The sequence below is a fragment of the Ceratosolen solmsi genome, unplaced genomic scaffold (assembly GCF_000503995.2).
Source record: "Ceratosolen solmsi marchali unplaced genomic scaffold, CerSol_1.0 scaffold87, whole genome shotgun sequence".
Lineage (NCBI taxonomy): Eukaryota > Metazoa > Arthropoda > Insecta > Hymenoptera > Agaonidae > Ceratosolen > Ceratosolen solmsi.
Genome location: NW_011948455.1, coordinates 358,554 through 380,082, shown reverse-complemented (window position 1 = coordinate 380,082; position 21,529 = coordinate 358,554). Strand labels below are relative to the sequence as shown.

The window sequence follows — 21,529 nt, the reverse complement described above, 5'->3', positions numbered from 1 at the left end:
AAACTGAAAATTACAAAACAAAACAAATAAAGCAATATTATTATAATATTCATACTAATAAAATGATGAAATAACAAAATATAATAATAATAATAAAACTAACGGAGTTGTATAATATATAAATGTATAATAAAATATCATATTGTTTTATCATATTATGTAAAATGTAAAGAAATATGGTAATTTATTATAGTAAATTAGTAAATTCAGAATGTTAATTGATCATATTGACAACTTAATAAAATTATACAATTTATTTCTCTAATCTATACCAATATTTCATATAATATTAGTGTACAAATTGATGCCGTTGATAACTCAGAGAACACGGGTGTTGTGTGGTAGCGATGAAAGGTCACAAGTGGAAGGAATATTATAATAATACAATACAAGTATGGCTGATGTATATGCTGTTTATTCTGTTATTTATTGATACAAAGGTTGAATAATATTACTATTATTAATTATTGAAATAATTCTTGTGGTGGATTACTGTACACTCATCTTTGAAGCGTGATGGTTGAATTTAACCGCAGAATGGCGCGAAGCTTGATTCGTCGACAGTCGCGCTGTTTGGATGACCATGTGCGTAGTTTGAGGTTATGGGTGCAGCGTGATGGTTGTATTTGACCTCAGAATGGCGCGAAGTTGATTCGTCGACACTCGCGCTGTTTGCTTAAGTTCATAAGCGTCCGAACTTGAACTAAGGTGAGGATTGCCGACAAGACCTTTTAGTGGGCGCGAACTTGGTGACGCGTACTGGAATCTATTCCGCACTGTTGCTCTGGAGAGAGCCTCTTCGTCCTTAGTTGCTTGTCGATGTCATAATCTCTGAATCTCAGAGTATGTAATTATTGTAATAATAATATTACTTTCGAAGACTGCTGGTATATTTGAAATTGGGACCTTCTTGTTCTTTCTTCAAGGGGGCTTGTCACTGGACACTTGTCGTTGGAATGTGTCGCCCGCCAATAGGACTTGTAACTATGTTTGTATTGAACTACGTTAATAGGAAACTGCCAGCGTCTTCGGACTCTGATATCCGGATTGTCGTTGCTCCCTTTGAACTTGTAACGACGGTTTTTTGAACTGCGTTAGTGGACATACAGGTGCATGTCGTCGTTCCTCTAGGACGTGTAAGCACTGTTCCTTTGGCAGCGTTAATGGACTTCCACTTCACTTACTTGAATAAATACTGTATAGAGTGAATATTGATATAAATATTGATAAATGCGCCGCTTAAATACATTTTCTGACCATGAATTTCACTTGAACACCTTCCCTTATTTTTCGTCCGAGACTCCTCCCTTACAGAGCGAGGGCAGCGCCTCTTGTGGCCTTATAGTTAGTTAAGGGCCTAGTCGTCTCTTGGTCTTCATGATAAGCAGACCTCGCGTTGCTGCTGACGCATGGCCACAGCACGACAGCTTGTTGGCAACGGCAGGGGGGGGGGAAGTTCCGCTTGCATGTAATGCTTGAAGTAATTGCCGAGCGGAATGAATTCGTACATATGCCTAACTGAGTGGGTTTTTCCGTGTTTATTGTATTATTTTTCCAGATGTTTTATGACACTATTGCTAGATAGTTACGAGCAAGAAAGTTTTGAAATCTAAACACAAATTTTAAGATGTTGTTTTGCCAGATGTTATATTGCATTGAAAAAAGGTCTCGCAATATCAAACAATTCGTAACAAAGTAAAATCATTTAATTGTAAAATCTAAACAAATTATTTGAAGTCTTCGATAAAAAATTTCAGTTTTAAATATATATATTTTTAAATAATATTAAAAAATATATTTATTGATGAATGATACATAATATACATAATATATAAATATTATTACTAACATTTTATTATATATTCTAAATAAAGAAACTTATAGTATATTTAATAAGTTATATATTGATTAATATAATAATTATATTTTTATTTTTGAAAACAAATGTAATATAGATTTCACATAAAATTTAATTTCTTTATTTGAACAGACGTTCCAATTTTAAATCTTAAACTTGGCTCTAGTATGAACGCCGATGATATTGAAGAAGGTGATGATGTTTATTTTGAATGTAAAATTGACGCCAATCCTGTAGCATATAAAGTAGTTTGGAAACATAACGTAAGTATGACATCTATGATAGAACAAAGTTTTCTAATGTATTAATTATGTCTTTAAATTTCCAATTTGCTGTATGGTTTCAAGAAATTGAATAGTAGTACTTTCCGTATGCCCTTATATATAAAGAATCAAAGATATTTCAAAGTGTTTGAACCCTGTACATCGTGTATGTATGCTTATTTTATTGCTAATTTACGTTTACATTTTTCATTCTCTTAAGTATACAAACAAAGAGGAAAAAAATTTACTATTTATATACGAGCTTACTTGTCCGTATGTATATATTCATTTTGAAATACAGAACCAAATGCACCAAAAAATGTCTTACTTATGTGCTATATATGAAACATATTTTGTCATTACAACAAATTGATTACTATAAATCGAGTCTAGCTATTTAAGAAAATTTATAAAATTTGATTACTTTTTTTTCAATTGTGAATAGAATAATTATTTATTTATAGGACAATGTACTACAGAACAATGCAAAAATCGGTATGATAGTACAGCAGACGAGTCTCGCTCTACGTAAAGTGAATCGATCACAGGCGGGCAATTATTCTTGTATAGCAAGCAACGTAGAAGGTGATGGTTTTAGTAATGTTGTTGAACTAAAAATCATGTGTAAGTAATAAATTTTTATTTTACCTTTCTACTTTTCTATATTTATAATTCAAGTCATAATAAAAAATTAAAATTCATTTATAAAAAATATTATTTCATCGAAATACCAAAGTACTCTATTATTAAATAACTTTGAAATTTTTCATAAATTTGTTATCTTTCATTAATACTATAATTAAAAATATTTTTAATTAAAAAAAAATCCTTAATAAATATAAAATGTATTATCATTTAATTAAATTTGGTAAAACTTATAAATATTTTTTTCAAGACGACTGCAATAAACTAATGATTTACTGATGTTTTCAAATAGTTGAGTAATGAATCCAATAGAATGGAATCGATGTGAAGTTAGTAGCAATACAAAGATAGTATCTTCGTAATATCAGTCTTGAAACTTTACTTCTTTACAGATAAACCAATCTGTCTTTCCGATCAGAAGCGCATTTACGGCGTAACGCGATATGAAGAAGCGCACATCGTTTGTAAGGTGGAAGCTTTTCCACTACCAGATAGCTTCCGTTGGACCTTTAATAACACTGAAGAAATGTCAGAAGTACCTCAAGCTCGGTACAAAGACTCCACTCGTCATGCCGAAAGCATTCTCACATATAAGCCAGTCAGCGAAATGGACTACGGAACAATACTTTGCTGGGCTAGCAACATCGCCGGCCAGCAGAAAAACGCTTGCATATTCCACATCATAGCGGCAGGTATGTGACTCCTTCTTCATCTATTACTGCAAAGCGCTTTTCCAGATAGATATTATTTTCTTATTTTTAAAAAGTGGGAAACAGAGGACTAATCTCAAGAATATGAAAACAAATTATTGTACCTCGATACTTATATGAAAGTGCAGCATAAGCATTATTTATTTTATCCTAAAGTATTATATCTGCATTCGACGTTAATTAGGTTCCTTTTGAATAATAAAACAATTAAAAGTCCACCAATTTTAAACTGACCCTGGTACAATGAAAGTTTATTTTCTCTCTGAATATTTACAGTCAAGTTTATATTACAAACTTGATTCACATTACATCATTCCATTGAAAATATAAATAAAAACTATGCATTCAATATTTCATTTTCTTAATAAATTATATTTGCTTAAACTTTTAAACAATATAATTTATTTTAATATTTTTATTAATTATTGTAAGTTAATTTTCATTAATAATCAAATAAATTTAATAAATATCAAATTATATTATTGAAAAAATTGTAGACATATCATATTGATCTGAATTAATTATTAATGTAGTAAATATTTACGGCTTGCAAATATATAATTATATATACATGTCTGGGATCAGACTAAAAACCTCCTTTAGATGTTGAGTGGAGGTTTTGCTGGCAAGTGGAAAGGACAGTGCAATTATTCAAACTACCTTTATTGTTTATCGTTGTTTCTTTTATTAAAATATAATAATAATAAATAATGAATTATGATTTTATTCCAAAAAATTTTATTATCGCCGTAATATACCAAATAATTGATTAAAGAAAATATAATTGTATAAAAAACATGTTGGAGCAATAAAATTTTTTATACAAAATTAATTTTAGTATTATATAAATGTATATTTATTGAAATTTATGCTTGATATTATTTAAATCGTGTTTATTAACTTATTAAATATAGTACTTCAAAGTTAAGATTTTATGTAAATAAGGGTAATTAAAATCAGTAATTTAAACATTTTTATTTTATTTTATAAGACTTTTATTATATAAGCCCATGCAAATAAAATTTAAAAATTATTTTACATAAATAAAGCATTGAGTAACAAATAAAAAGTATGTTATAAAATTATTACAAAATTAGTAATTTTTTTAACTATATACTTTAATTAAAATTCAATGTTTATTATCGGCGTTTTCAATTTAAAAATAGTAAAATTAGTAAAATAGTAAAAAATAGTGATTAAAAGAAGTTTTTGACTAATATCATTATGCAGTGATTTTTCATATTATAAACGATTATTTAAACTAAATGATTATAAAAAATTTGTCAAAGACTATTTTAAAAAATATACCTTCTTATATACATATTATGTACTTAGTTTCTCTTAAGCTCTTAGTGCATTGTAATAATCTTTTCTTATATAGTATAATTCATTATGTAAAATATAATAGATATGAAAATTATCTATAGTATATAAATATAAAATATTAAATTTAATTATTTAAAAGATTACATTTAAAAATAATTATTTATTTATATAATAGTTATTTGTCAATGCTTATGTAATTAATGTCATTATTTGTATCAAAGTAATAATCAGGGTTATAAATATAAATGTTTATTAGTTAAATAAACAGTAATTGATCGCTAACGTTAAATAATATAGTTTAATTTACGATTGATTAGGAAGTTACTTACGAAAGAATTAATTAATGTAGTGAAAAAGCAAATGAAAATAATAAACGCTGATGAATTATTAACAGGTAAACCTGAACCACCTTACAACTGCACACTAATGAATCAAACTACCAAGTCACTAGCGGTTGAATGCACAGCTGGCTTCGACGGTGGCCAAATTCAGCACTTCCAACTGGAGGTTTATGACCAACAAACAGGACAACTCAAGGCAAATATGAGCTCGAAAGAAAACGCTGCCTTCAGCGTACGCGATCTCCAATCCGGACGCGTATTACGCATGACTGTGTATGCGGTAAATTCAAAGGGCCGAAGTGAATCCGCCTTGCTCGAGGGATTCACCCTTAAGGTTGCTGAAAAACAAACCGGTAAACCCTAATATATTTTTGCCTAATATATTTTAAATGATATTTAAAATTTAACTCCAAAATTAAATTATTTTACTAAAATAGCTGTTTTTAATAATCTTTTAAAAAATTTTAAATCCTCTCATTATATATTACTAGTTCCATATGTATTTGTATATCCGAATGAATCTCGAAGTAAAATGACATTTACTTTGAAATAAGATCACAAATTGCCACAGTTACGTATCTATCAAATATATTCATTAACTGTGAATATAATGTTTAAACACTAATTTGTTCAAAATGTATCCGATGTTCCGGCTCGTTTTACCAAGACTGGTTCAAGGGATACAAACTGTTGCCGTTGACAACTCAGAGACCACGGGATGTTGTTGATAGAGAAGTTAAGTCAAGTGGAAGGGATAGTATGATAAAGTCAGTGTAAATACATCTGGTTTATTCTGTTAATTTCAAATGACAGGGATGATCATTATTACTGTTACTAATTGTTGAACTATCGTTGGGTATATTACGCTGTGGTGGCAAACATACACTTCTTATAGTAAACTGCGTGTTGTTTCTGCTATGAGCGCTGAATGACGCGAAGATTGGCTTGTCTCCGCTACGCCCCGTGCGCATGGGCACGTGCTTTGTTAAGGTTATGGTCGACAAGGTGGGCGTCAGATGCCCGAAGTTTGTTCTATTCTCTCGTGGCGTATTTCACTAATGTTCATTGGGAAGTAAGAGGTCGGAAGGCTCTTACATTTTTAGAGAAAATGGCACGTGTTGCGTCTGCTATATGCTTCCAATGGCCCGCATTCATGAGCAGCGGACTTGAGCTAAGACGAGGTTAGGTCGGCTAGGTAGGCGCTAACCGGCGAGAAGAGTTGGCAACGAGTGTTGTGTGTTTTTCCGCACTGCATTCTCCTGTGAAAGCGCCTCAATTCCTTATGGATGCTCTATGACAGCTCCTTATACTCTGAATATTAAATGTTAGTGATAATTGGCCTCGTGAGCGCAGAACTCGAAGTAGGGCAGAGGTTAGGTCGACAAGGTATGCGCAAATGGCTCGAAGACTTGGCGACACGTGCTGTTCTTCTTTTGCACGGCTTCTCCTTTTGTATGCTTGGTGACCCGGCTTCTGTTACTTCGAATCTTAGATGTTGGTTATGATAATTAATTAGTTGATACTACTTACGAAGACTAATCGTAAAATCAGTCGAGGGACTTTCCTTCTTCTTTCAGGGACTTCCACTTCCTTCTTCAATGGAAACTTAAACTGGTACTTGTCTTCGGACTCTGATAAGTGAATTTTACGTCTCCTTCCTTGGAGAGCGTGTTACATACGATCTTGAACTACGCGTAGGAACATTTACTCCCTATGTATTCCTAGTAATGAAATTTGTAATTGTCTCTCTTAAATACATTCACTGACAATGGTTTTCACTTGGGATCCCTTTCCCTTTTTTGTGTCCAATCAGAGCGCTGTTTTTAAGCAGCATGAGTGAGCATGCACGCCTCTTTTCCCACTTCCGAAGAATTTAGGCTTTGGCGATGATAACATCGATAAAGTATCTTCGGCGGCAGCGCTACAATTGGTTGGCTCGCCCCTCTCTTGGACTAGCGACGTAGGGAGTTCTTGGTCAAGCATCGTTGCTTTCGGCATACCCGTTATCGTACGTATAAGGTATTGGATTGCAATGAATATTTTGGAAATAATTTTTACACTCTAAAATGTTTTAGCATAAACAGACTCGTCACTTTCTTGCCAGTAAACAGCGAGTTTCAAATGCGAAAATAAATAGAAATGACTATTCACGAATGTTTTCCAGATGTATTGTCCTTTTCGAGCCTCCAACGACCACGAGATTTTTTATGGCATGGAAAAGGTTCGAACATAACCAAAACCAAGAAAACAACTCAAATATACTTCATGATTTTTTTTTCATATTTAGACTGTCATTTTTTTTAAATCTATAATTTCATTTTAATAAATTACTAGACTATAATAAACAAAAAAGTAAGAATTATATTTAAATTTTCTTTAAATATTATTTACGTTTTAACGCTACATTAAAATACATTATTTATCAAATTTTTTAAAATAAAAATATATACATTTATGAAATTAATTACAGACATTTATGCAATGTATGATATATATGATATTGATAATAGCAGTGGTTATTCAATTAATTAATTATTCATGTAATACATATGCGAATGTAAAGTTCTATAATAACGTAAAGTTTTATAATACAAGTTAATTATTTTTTATTATTCATGAATATTTTGAAAACTGTCATATAGAGAGTGATGGTAAGTTCTCCAACACAACTTCTTGAATTTTAAAATCAATGATAGCTCCTTTCTATCTGTACTATCCCAACTGGTCTATAAACCATTAAGTATTTCAACTCATATTAATACTTATATTCAACTTAGAGAATCCATATATGTTTACATTTTTTTTTACTTATAAATATTTATATAGCTACATATTTATAATATTTATAAGTTAAAGCATAAATATATAATAATATAACAATTATTCAGAATTATATGAAGCTTATAACTGTCAGTATGCATATACATTGTTGTTCACTGATTGAATAAAAGTAATTACAGTCATTGTTTACATAACAATTACGAATTTTTTGTAACAATTACTTTAAGTGTATAGTTTAATAAATATACAACATTACCAAATAATGTTTCAACGTATATTTTTCTTTAAAGTAATTCTTAAAGTTCAGCAATAATTTAACAAAATATATGTTAATATGTTAATGATTAATTTTATTTTAAATAAAATTATATTATTTTGTTTAAACAAGTCGTTTTTATTTATCTGTTAGAGAATGTGTGATTTTTTGGATCGAACTGCCAATGATCGATAGCTTATTATAATTTGCCGCCCGTCCTAGCAGATGCTTGGGAAGGAATTTAGTGGAAGGACTTTACATTGTACATAATACAGTGTGCGCTTCTTCGTTTAATATGGTTTATTAAAGTTTATTCACAATTACATTATTGTTATATTGGAAGTATGTGATAGAAGAGTATATACTATGTTCCATCACGATGATTCAGTTGCTTGAACTGATTCTGTAGTGAATAGCTTACCTACACAAGATGTTTCTTGATGGTGTTGATTTTGTAAGAATCAGCAACTGATTATGCATACTCTTATTAGTGAGTGTGTTTGTACTATATTAATAATAGCATCATGATAATTTTATGTGGATTAGCAATGATTTACGCGTTATACTTGGTTTACTCACAGACAAACAGTAGCCTTGACCTGTTCTGTGTTGAACCTTCCACCATCTCGGATGCACCGTGCGGATGAATTGTTTACTATCTTGAATGCTCTGTGTGGATGATTAGTTTCACTATTTCGGATGCTCTGTATGGATGATTAGTTTCACTATTTCAGATTCTCTATGTGGATGAATCAACTGTGGTTGTAGTCTGGCACTTTCTTGATTTGTAGGGGATAGTATCAACTCCTTTATCTAGCAGCATAGGAGAATAGACGCGTCTTCCTTCCTCCGTGGCCTTACCTTGAGAGTGTATAGCGAATATCTTGCTGGCTGACTAGCATTACTGACTGGCTTACTGGCTGAGTAACTATAAGCGACGTCTTGTGATGTGCTTGCTTTAAATATCTACGCAGCAGCTTACCTATCTGGTAACTATGCATATGTATTGCTATGCAGGAATCTTACATGATGCCGAAACTAAAGCTCTAGAAGTTTCGATAATTACAAGAAAAGCAAGGCTTAAGAAATTTGGAGAATTCCAAACGACGTTACTATGTGAAGATCAGATAAACGTTGTATGACGCTCGAAGGTACAGCTTTGGAATATTCGAAAATTCTTGAAATCAAATGTTCACATAATTAGATAGCTAGAAGGTTTATATATTTCCGAGAGCTAAGTTCTTGGAAAATGCTCAAATTCCGAACATTATTACAAACATTACTTTTTATATTATTCTTCTATTTTTATTTTAAAAATATTAAAAACTCGTATTAAAATTAATTTATATTGCAACCAAATATTTGAAAAAAGAAATTAGAGTATATGACAATTAATATTCTTATTGATAAATCATCCAATATCGCACAATTATAGATATTTATCATATTAGTGGTTTCTATTAGTACATTCTTTATTCAATAATTTGAAATATATATTATATTTAATCTTCGATAATAAATTAAAATAAAATTAAAATAATCGTATTTAAAAAGAAAATTTAATATTTAATAAATTTATTATTTTTCTTTTAAATTATGAACTAATTATAAATAATATCTTATCAATTGAAATGATGTTGTCTCATATGGTATAAAAATTTATTCCACTAATCCGGCTCGAAGAACCAAATGTTTAGAATTAACTAAAACCACTAGATGTTGTGTGGGAGAATGCGTGGGCAAATGGAGGGGTTAATGTACTGATTCAATAATTAACACATATAATTCTTATTGTTGTTTATTCCATTTACTTTTCAATTCACTTCCAATTTAGGGATTATTAATCTTGATGAGGTTATAAATGACTTTTATGTTTCTCAATAATGATGTGGCATTGTGGTATACTTCTATTGGAGAAGTAGAGGGTGGTGAAATTCCAGATGCTCTGGACGTAAAGGGTGAAATAGTGATTTACTGTGCAAAAATATAGGGTATATAACTATTGTCACTTCTTGATACTACCACTTGAGAGGTTATGATTGTTTGTTTTGCTTTGAACGAACGCTACAGTATTTGTTTGCGTCGTTATCTTAGCACGTGATGCAACTGCCTCTAAATAACAAACCGTGTGAGTGAGCACGGGCCTAAGATAGAGGTTAAATAAAATGCGCGCCTCTGAATGGCGCAAATTAGAATATTGCTCCTTGGGCTATATATGCTAGATAAGACTAAATGAGAATAAGTTCTTGAATAACTTCTTGAGAATAAGTCGTAACTTTTCATGAGAATAAGTGACGTTACATTTCATTTGTCCTTCTTAAATAATTCACTGACCCGGCTCCACTAGGGACCCCTTCTTCTTTCTTGTGTCCAATCAAAGCGCGACTTTGGGCAGCATGATTGATCATACACGCCTTCATTTCCACTTCCTTCCGGGTTTAGTCTTGAGTATTCTAAAATAAGGAAAGTGTCTGAAGGGGAGGGCGTCTCCTATTCACCTTCTCTCCCTTGGGAGGTCCTCTGGAAGCGCTGTCGATTGGCTAGCGCGATGGGCAGAGATCGACTCCAGCTCAACGGAAGTCAAGCTCACTCGGCCTACCAACGCTGCAAAGATCGACTCCAGCTCAACGGAAGCCAATCTCACTCGGCCTACCAACGCTCCTACAGAGATCGATTCCAATACGTACGTAACGCTATTACACACGTCCCTACGTACCATAAATGCCACTGAGGTCGACCTCAACACACGTAAGCTACGCTATTACACACGTTCTTACGGACCATCAATGCAACTGAGATCGACTCCAACACACATAAGCTACGCTATTACACACGTTCTTACGGATCACTAATACACGCCTCCCGTCAACTAAGTAAGCAGCAACACTAATACACCAATGCCGACGACTAGCTATATCCCGGTATACAGTACGAGGAATTCTCCCACCCGTCAAGCAGTGACGTAACACGTACATCCGCCCTTCATCAGACCGCTACAGCGCTCATCCCTTGCCAGCGGCACAGGGTGGTATCATCGCTGCCCCATACCAGTGACGTCACACGGACGTTCTCCCTCCATCAGACCGCCACAGCGCTCATCTCTCGCCAGCTGCAACGGCGGCATCTTCGCTGTCCCCTTACCAGTGACGTCACACGGGCATCCCCTCATTATCAGACCGATACAGCTCTCATCCCTCGCCAGCGGCAAAGGTGGCATTATCGCTGCCCCCTACCAGTGACGTCACACGGGCGTCCCCCCAATATCATGCAGCGCTCATCATACGCCAGCGGCAAAGGCGGCACCATCGCTGCCCCTTATCAACGCAAGTCTCCCACTACCACTACGAGTTTATAACTACGAGTAGGAGAATCAAACAACAAGCTACCAAGAATACACTTACAGTATTCTTGTCGCTAATATTAATTGAAGAAACTCTCATCTATTCATTGTATCATACATTCATTTCGACATTCATAGATCATTGACTATTTATTATATTATTATATTCAATAAAAGAAAAGACACTACACTCAAAAGGCAGTGTTGAATTATTGCATTGTCCCTTCCACTTGCCAGCAAGCCTCCATCCACCATCACAGGGAGGCTTTTAGTCTGATCCCAGACAAATGTAAAAAACTTAAAGTAAGGAAAATAATTTAAACAATGTCAATTAAGAAAATAAGATAAAACCAGTATTACTAACTCTTGTTTACTGCATAGAATTTGCATGTATAGTTTAATTACCGATTTAATTAAAGGAGATACATCATGGTACATTTATGTAGAAAATATATTGAAATCTAATTGTTATTTTTAAACGTCTATTTGACACTTTATGTACGTAAACATTTTTAGACATTATAGATAAAATTTTTTAAATAAAAATTTCGTTGCCCTAGTTTAATAAATATCGACTTTCAAAGTGATTTTAAAGCATTACACACTCCATGCGACTTTCCACTGTGTCCTTCATGTTTTCTTTTTTTTTCTTTTCTTTTCTCGTATAAATTATTTCTTCGTACTCCTCTTATTTAGCTTAGTTAACATAGAAACGCAAAAAAATATTTTATGAAAAATTATAAGAGGAAAAAAAGGTGGAGTATAGTATTTCATTAAATAAGTAAGTCTGTCTGCGTTACCTCTATAATTACCAGGAGTACCACTATGAACGATTCTGCGTTGTGGAGGATTAAAATTATTAAGGAGTATGCACGTATACGTAAATATGGAAATACAATTTTAGATAAGCATATGTAAGCATATATATATAAATGCATTATTATTAACGATGATTTCAATTGAAGTGTGTAATTTGCATTTATCGAAACAATTTTTTTACAACTATAATTCCGTCAATGTTAAAAATGTATATACACTTATGTGAAAATATAGGACTAATATAAAAATACCTTACCTAACAAAATAACATTAATTCATTATGAAAGTGAAGTATTTAGCCATTAACACAATTGAATTGAAGTATCGTGATATAGAAAATATACATGACGAAATATACATGAATAAAATTAAGAAACGAATAATTTTCTTAAATTATTATTTTGTAATATATTATTCATATCATAATATATTATTCATAAAATTGTATATCTACATATGATTTTATCAGTAATGAATATTTATACATCCAATTGTATAAAAGTATACCATATAGTACCATAAATTAAACCATATACCATAAATTAATAAGGAATTATTCTAGCTGTTAAATATGACTAATATAAAAATAAAATTAAAATAAAAACAAGAAAAGTGTAATCCTTATAATATTCTATTATTTAAGGTAATTTGATAAAGCTATTAAATCAGGGTAGAAAATATGAAATAATATTTAATAATTAAATCATTTTAAGAAAATATTAAATAATAAACAATATTTAGTTTTATTAGCAAATATTTGTATTTTACTTTTAATAAAAAAATTACTTTTTTTATTTTTACTGTATTTGTTGTAAGCTTGGACTTATGTGATAATTATGACATACATCGTAAAGTGTCAGAACGTAAATAGATTTCTAATAACTTTGTGTGAAATTATACGTACTGAAATTATGTGTATTTCATGAATTTATTTAGAATAATGTACTGATAAGTATCAGACTGAGGAATACATGCACATAAGTAGTACGCGTATTGTTAACAGGAACTCCTGTGCCTTTCGAAATCACACCTCTTCTCGGAATCCTGATTGGTGTCATGGCAGCCTTACTATCATGCACGGTAACAATATTACTTGCACTCAAAGTAAGAAGCAATAGACGAGCTCAACGACCCAGTAATCTGCCTCTAAAGAAGACGGTAGCACCAAGTTCTGAGGACTTATATGATACTGACGACCGTAATCCTGATGTTGTTCCCACAAATAAAGGTGAAATATAGAGATGTAAAAATTATTTAAATGTAGATTATTCATAAAATAAGTAATTAACTACATTCTTCTCGTATATATAAAATTGTTTGTGTTAATCTAAAGCATACGATTTGAGATACAATATAACAAACCACGAAAAGTAGTAATAATCAAATGTTGTATAAATGCAAAAAACAAGTTGAAAAATTTAATAAATATGTTGTAGACTTATAAATTGACTGTATTATACATTTTAAAAAATTATTTATTCATATAAAATTATATATTAACATAATCAAATATATTTATAATTAATAAAAATTATTGTAAATAAAATGGATCATAAGTAAAGAATAATAATATATTCTAAGAATAGGTTTCTAATTTTATAATGTTTACAATAAAAATTATTCAACAAACGTTTTATTTAAGTTGTATTTCGTAAAAAAAATAAAGATTAAGTTTTAATGTCAATAATTGGAAACCTTATTTAAATTAAAAATATAAATACATTTATTTAAAACCACAATAAATATTAGTCAAAATACATTGCATAAAAGTGTTTATTTATTATTGTTTAGATACTTTACATTATATGTATGATGAATCAATTGAAAAACAGCTAAATGGTAATTATAGAATTAAAAACATGATAGATATAATAGAATGTAGTTATCGAAGAATTATTCATTTCATTATATTGTGAGCTACATGAGTAAAATAATCCTGCTTATTTACCTTTAATTCATAAGAAGAATGTTTCATATAGGTAATAAAAAGAAGACAGTGTAAAAGCCATCTAAGCGATCTGTAAAGTTCTCAAAATTCAATAAAAAAAAATTATTGCCCATTTAATGGACGTCTTCAAATTCTTGTACAAATTTATGCAGTAAAAAAAGCGAAGCATAAAACAAAGTCGGAAAAATTATTTCTGTTCCAGACTCGGACTACCAATTGACGGGTTCCACGGCAGGGACACCACTAGCGGTACAAGATACACGGTACACCACTAGCGGCACCCCTGATGGCATCTCAATGACGTTACTCTCGTTAAATCAGCAAGTAAATCATTTAACGACCTACTCGCACAATGACTACCACAATTATTCAACGCTACCGGTGAGTCTTGACTTTCATCAACATTCACCAATGCCTTTGAAGTAAATGTGAATCTATCGATCCTTTCTGCCATGTCTGTAAAATTTCTCGTGGCCTGTATCCACATACTATCCACTTAGCTCGTTCCATTCATCAATAGCGCGAAGTTTTAGTTAATTAGTTCCAAAACAAAGCATCGAAACATCCGAAGCACTCTCGCATTTCATGCTTTAACAAACGACGTTAATTTAACTGGAAAAATGAGTTTGAGTGTATGCACACCTAATGTGAGTAATACATAAGCGAAGTACGGATCAGTAATGTTTTCGATAATGCCTATCAGCAGTATAAGCGTTTACCAAAGCCTTCCAGTCTAACCCAAACTGTCTTTTGCATGACTTCTACATGCCATTACAGATACATTCCACATTCTGCTGCTATCCCCCCTCTCGTTCTCTTTCTTTCAATTTTTATCTAGCTTTATCTTTAAATCTCCTAATATACAATTTTTCTTCACTTTCACAGAAACTACAAATTTCGTAACCAGTAAATTATGTACATATTCTACAAGTACGTATTACATAAATTCTCTACTTATATTTTTTTATATGACAATTTAAATCTTACTCAAAGAAGTGAGTAAACTGTCTCGATAACTCGGATCCTTAAGATTACAAATTTTATACAATCATCAAAGTCACTCATATATCGTCCTTACGCAAAGATTTTCTTCTAATTTATCTAGTTTTAATCTATGCAATTCTCATATAATTACTGGAAATTTCAAGTTACTATTATAAAAAGGGTGTAATAATTATAAACTCTCTAAAAATAAATGATTTCGTTATTATTGATAATAATTTCGTTTTGAAAAATTCATATATAAAATTAAGTTCAATAACAAATAAGCATTGATTTAGTATATATAAATAGATGAAATATTGTATCTCATACAATATGAAAATATAAATCTTTTTTAAAGTATGATAAAATACATAATAGCTTAAGTATTAAAATTAGAGAAAAATAACATAAAACGTATTTAATTGTTTCAAATCAACTATATTTTTATGGGCTAAAGAAGCTCTTGTATAATATACCGTAAAATTAATTATATTCTACAAAATAAAAATATAAATTATTTCCTTTTAATCTCTTTTTAAATTTAATAATTAATCTATGTAAAAACAGATTTTATAGTTATTTAAATTATATGAATATTACATTAAAAGGATTCAAACCTCTTATAATTTATGTTATGGCTAAATAAATATTTAAAATATTCTAATACTTTCATTTTATTATAATACGCTTTCTATCAACGAAAAATATATAGAAAATTGTAAAAAAATCCGTTAAAAAAAATTGACTGTTAGTATTTACTTTTAATTTTCATTAGTGTGACTATTTCTTCTACCTGACTAATTTTTAAGAATTAATATTGAAATAATTTTACAAAAATATTTCTATGTACTTCTTATTTAGTATTTAGCATAAGACAGTATCAAACTAATCTATAAAGTTGATGAAAAATATAAAAATTTAAACAAAATATAAAACTTTTAGTTACTAAAATTAAGGCACTAATATTGCTCAGTCTTTAAAACTTAGTACTTAATATCAGTAAACTTTGAAACTTAAATATAAAAAATATAAACAATATAAACAAAATTTAGAGGTAAAATTAAAAATACTTTAATCTTATATTAAATTATAAAAAATTTAATCTTCATACGTGTTACGGATTACAGCAGTTTTAAGCGGAATGCAAAGTGGGAGAAGTATGAGCGCCCGAACATTTGTTTTGTAAACATTGGCCAACGGACTCAAAGAATGCTTGTAGCCGAAAAACTCTAATACGACTATAATTCCGAGAAGTAATAACAAATGAACCCTACAAGAGTATCCTCTATTGACGTCACGACAAATAGCGGCATAGTAACAGCCACCGATGCGCTATCGGCGCAGCCAGTTCGTACGAGAATATGTGAGGAGCTGCACGTGTCGCGATTGCTTCTTTCTAGTACCAATCATGCACTCTTCACAGCGGATCTCTACCCAACCCTGCCATCGCCATTGGGAGGCCATGGCAAGCATCAAGCAACCTAAGGAACTAATAGCGATGCCACAACTATACTGGCACCCACGCCTCCGTAAGCCGAAGATACCTCTCGCTGAAAATCATCTCTTACCGTTCCTCGCTCAACTGCGCTTGCAGCTAACATTTTGTCGTGATCCGACCGCAGTGACAGACCATAGTGAAACGATTTAATCATCTACCAGTAGAAGCCATTACACACGGGTCTCGATCTGCCCTCAGCAGGACCGCCACGGAACGGTCGGTATTTTCAGCAGAGCCGCCACGGTACGATCAAGCCATCGGTTCGTGCGCGTATTCAATGGGCTCATTTGTAATATCACTTCGCGCTCACTCAAGCATAACTGCAGCTCACTGCAATAGTGTTTTGTATAATGTGAAGACGACGCGTGGCCATATATTGGTCAGCATAGTTAAGAATACACGCGCGCATAAGAATAAGAAATCGGCAGATTAGATAATGATTACAGTGAAGCCAATGGAATAGTAATCAAGGGGGACATCAACTACACAGCTTCTAATACACCTAGCCTGCAGTTCACCAGGTACACCTTTATATTAATAAATAAACAAGTCACATCTCACGCTATAGTCGATCGGACAGATTTACGCTCTCTCGAACTCATCCCTCGACATCAAACAGGCCCGCTAGCACAACCTGGGCACACTTGCGCTCTCTCGAACTAACGCTGGACATCGTACAGGTCCTCAACAGCTGACGCAAGAGTCACTGTGGTTCACACACATTGTCAAAGAAGGACAACAACAGATCGACTAATAGACTATAAATACAGATTATTACATTCTTCAAGAGTTAGAAATCCTACCATTAATCACTTTCACGTGTGACTAGCTCGTCTACAGCTCCCCTTACATAATTAAAGACACTCGATTACTTAACATATTCCATTAAACATCTTACACCATATCAAGTATAGTTATTCATACATCAAGTATACTTGATTCGACTACCATCGTCTCATGCTACCTCACAAGCATGATTGATTGACTACACCAGCTGATATTTACAACATCAGCATTACCTCAACTTCAAGACAGTCATATCCATAATTATTATAAATACTTGTATTTTATTTAAGTCTTTTTTTATTAGTATATAATACTTATATTCAAATAGAGGAGAAGATAAGTTTTTTTGTAATATAATTGTTCTATTTATTTAATAGACATTATCAGTTAGCGATATATTTAATTAGTATTTCTATGAAAAATTTGTGACGTTCATTTAAAATTTTAATATTTACAAATATAGAAGAGGTTTGGTACTTAAAAAATTCAAAATTATAAAATTTCTACTCTAAAATAATTAAAATATTATTCAGATTATTTATTAATAAATTAATTAAATATTATAAAAAAATTCTTGATGAATTATTATTTCGTTTATATTTTTATTAATAATATAATAATATATAACAATTCATTAACAAATTAATTATTACTAGTATCAATTAAAAAGTGAGTAATAGATAAAGTTTATTATGAAGAAAATAAAATTTGTAGGCTACTTTAATGAATTATTACAATTATAGGAAAATATTAGTTTTACGTAAAATATTATTATTGTAATTGAATTGATATGAATGGTTACTTTTTATTTTCTTGTGCATGGATTTAATTCTGCTGGAATACACCTAAACTATTTTAAACTTTATATAGACAGATTTTTGAGAATACAACGAATACAAAGTAGATAAGAAGTGAAATGGCATTTGTAAAAAGCTATAGCTATTGCTTACAGTCATTTTAGAAAAGTTTATTTTTAACTAATCACAACTACATAACAATACTTTATCTTGTTACACATGTATATAAATATATAATATAATGTGCACGGGCAAAGAAAAATCAGTGACTGAGAAAAATAAAGACTGATCCAGTCGTAAATCTTGCCAGTTATTCTTTCATGTATATGTTTTTGCATAAATTTGATGAACAAGACCTTTGTATTATAGCATTTGATCATCTTTTGTTTATGCTCTGACATTATTCAGGAAAATGTAGTGCCTCCATTTTTTTATGTATACTTCAACTTCGATTTACAAAGAAATTTTGTTATTATATATAAAAAAAATTATATTATCTAAAATATTCGCACGCTCAAGAAATTTTGTAATAAAATTAAATAGTGGACTAATGACTAAATATGCATATACTTATACATATATGAACAGTGTACTAATTATAGTACCTGTCATCTCATTGTTTTTTATTTGATTTGCCGTACGTGGCCTACGGGTATAAATACTTAGATATTAAAAATGGAGTTTGTAATTTACATTGTCTTTTATTTTCTGTCCCTAAAACTTAAATTTCTCATCAAACTTGTCCATGGTATCCCTAATCAATTTTCATTTGTAATAAATAAACTTATAAACTGAAACTTTAAAGAATATATTATATATGAAATTATTGGATATACTCATAAAAATTTAACCCATCGCCAGTTTACTACATGATTGGCGGAAATGGATTATAATTCCAAACTGCAATAAACTCCTTATTCTTGTTTATTATGTTACTTGTGTTCAATTGATTCGCTTGCAAATTTAAAATCAGTTGAAGTGCATGTTATTTTATTAACATGATTATTATTCAGTCACAATAATATTTGAGAGATTCACGCAAATCTTATAATTTTTGAAATGACACAATTATAATAATATCAATTACTCATTATTTTACTTGTATTTTACTGAAATGTAAAAGTTTATCTAAATAAAACTAAACTAAATAAAACTTATAATTGTTCTTAATAAGATCAACGAAAATCTTCAAACAGTTATGTCAATTATTCTACTACACTTGCACATATATGTATATGAATTTTAATTTATATTTATTTGTTTATAGATTGTAAAAAACGTAGGTATCATTAAGTTTGTTAGCATTGTTTGATAAACATTTCCAATAAGCAATATTTTTCACTTAATAAAATCAAATTATTCTAAATGAGTGTGGGTAATCCCAAATATAGTATATTTCTGAAAATAATATGATCTGAATGAATAAGAAACCAAGTAGCCAAAAATAAAAACAATAATATAGATAATTGAACTGATGATCAAAGCTCTCACTTCTGTTTTCGTGTGCTTCCAGCGGAGCGGCGAGGTGACATACGCTGAATTGTGCCTAGTGCAACCTTCGACACTAACTACAGTCACAGGTATAGATAGTAAGCTTTCGATCCTTAGCGGCCTCGAAAGCCTCATCGGTTTTGATGGTATTGCCGGAGGTGTTATTATTGGAAACAAACTGAGATGTCCCAAAGAGGCAACGGTCTACACCTGCATCGACTACAATGTTCGACCGCCGAAGATTGGTCAACTTTCATCTTCATCGACTATGACTACGACGGCTACATTAGCCTCACCACCGCCTGTTAATATAATTCAGGACTCACTTCAAGTAAAACAAGATCAACAACAACCACCTCATTATCCACGGGAAGTGGTGACAGTTCGTACACCCCTAATATCAAGCCAAGAGAGTTGTGTATAGGGTTGATACTTTGATGCATTCAACATCAACGAATACCATGTCTGATTTCTGAACACATCGAACCTCAAAATTAGCTTATCCCAACGCCTGCCAACCCTAATCCGTTCCTCCTGTATTCTATGTCTCACTTCACCTTGTGATAATAAGAAATTGTTCAGAGCGATATTTAAGCCAGTGGTGATTCAAACCGATAATAAATCTGTGCGCGTGTGCCTGAGTATTTTTGTTTCCATGAACTCACTGTATCCTATAAATCTCGAGCTATAATAGATTTTTTGTACTATTTTTAATTATCTCCACCTACATTATTTATCTCAACCATCAAAATAAATTATTCATGAAACTAAATTAAATCATAAGCAAGTTTAATTATTTAAAATATTTCTCTATTAAAATTTCATTAAATAATATGCATATTCTAATACAATTTAAAAAGTCAATATTGATTAGAAACTAATCAGTTTTATACCAACCTCAGCGTTGTAGTTCTAATACAAAATAAAAATATACATCGAGATTTTTAGGAACCGTCGTAATAATAAAAGGAGAGCCAATTTTTGAAAAATGAAATTAAAATTGAATGGATGAAAAATTCTAAACATGCAATACAGAATTTGTATTGTACTTTTCTCAATTGCCTTATTTAGCATTAAATTCAATATTGCATATTAAAATTAACTCTCCCTGTGACTTGGACATTAATAAATTTGACCTTATTTTGATATATAAATTAATTTTTACCACCTACTAATACTAATTTACTAGCTAACATGTTTACTACCTAATACTAATTTACTGCCTAACATTTTTACTACCTAATACTAATTTACTTTTATGATTATATCGTTTCAGATATAATAATAATTTGATAATTTTAAAATTATTAAATTCCTTACATCGTAATTAAAAACTTATTATTAATGAAGTACATGATACGTAGATTCAAATAATAATTCTATTTAATACAAACAATAAAAATAAATAAAAATTTATGCCAGAAAAAATACTATAGACATTTATGTAAAGGAATTGACGAATAAAACATTTATTCCTTTCTGTAAAGGTTTAAAATAATATGATATCACTGATTAACATCGTGCCAGTAATATCTATAAATTATTCTTATATAATTAAGTCCACATTTATGGAGTAGTTTTCTATCCTTATAATCAGTTTCATCAATGACTACTAACTAATAAATCTGTACTGATCACATATATACAATTAATGAAAGCCTTTAATTTCATAAGACGTAAAAATTT

The 21,529-nt window shown here is 30.8% G+C and overlaps 1 protein-coding gene across 1 annotated transcript in view; it reads left to right on the top strand.

Annotated features, from left to right (window-relative positions):
* LOC105366768 (nephrin) overlaps nucleotides 1-20,267 on the top strand; it is a 46,928-nt gene extending 26,661 nt beyond the window's left edge. Inside the window, exons 6-12 of the mRNA XM_011505315.1 lie at nucleotides 1,991-2,121; nucleotides 2,586-2,745; nucleotides 3,159-3,458; nucleotides 5,197-5,496; nucleotides 13,343-13,567; nucleotides 14,490-14,668; nucleotides 19,866-20,267. Of these exons, the coding sequence (XP_011503617.1) occupies nucleotides 1,991-2,121; nucleotides 2,586-2,745; nucleotides 3,159-3,458; nucleotides 5,197-5,496; nucleotides 13,343-13,567; nucleotides 14,490-14,668; nucleotides 19,866-20,267 (1,697 nt within the window). The remainder of the gene's footprint in view (nucleotides 1-1,990; nucleotides 2,122-2,585; nucleotides 2,746-3,158; nucleotides 3,459-5,196; nucleotides 5,497-13,342; nucleotides 13,568-14,489; nucleotides 14,669-19,865) is intronic.
* The last annotated feature ends 1,262 nt before the right edge of the window (nucleotides 20,268-21,529 follow it).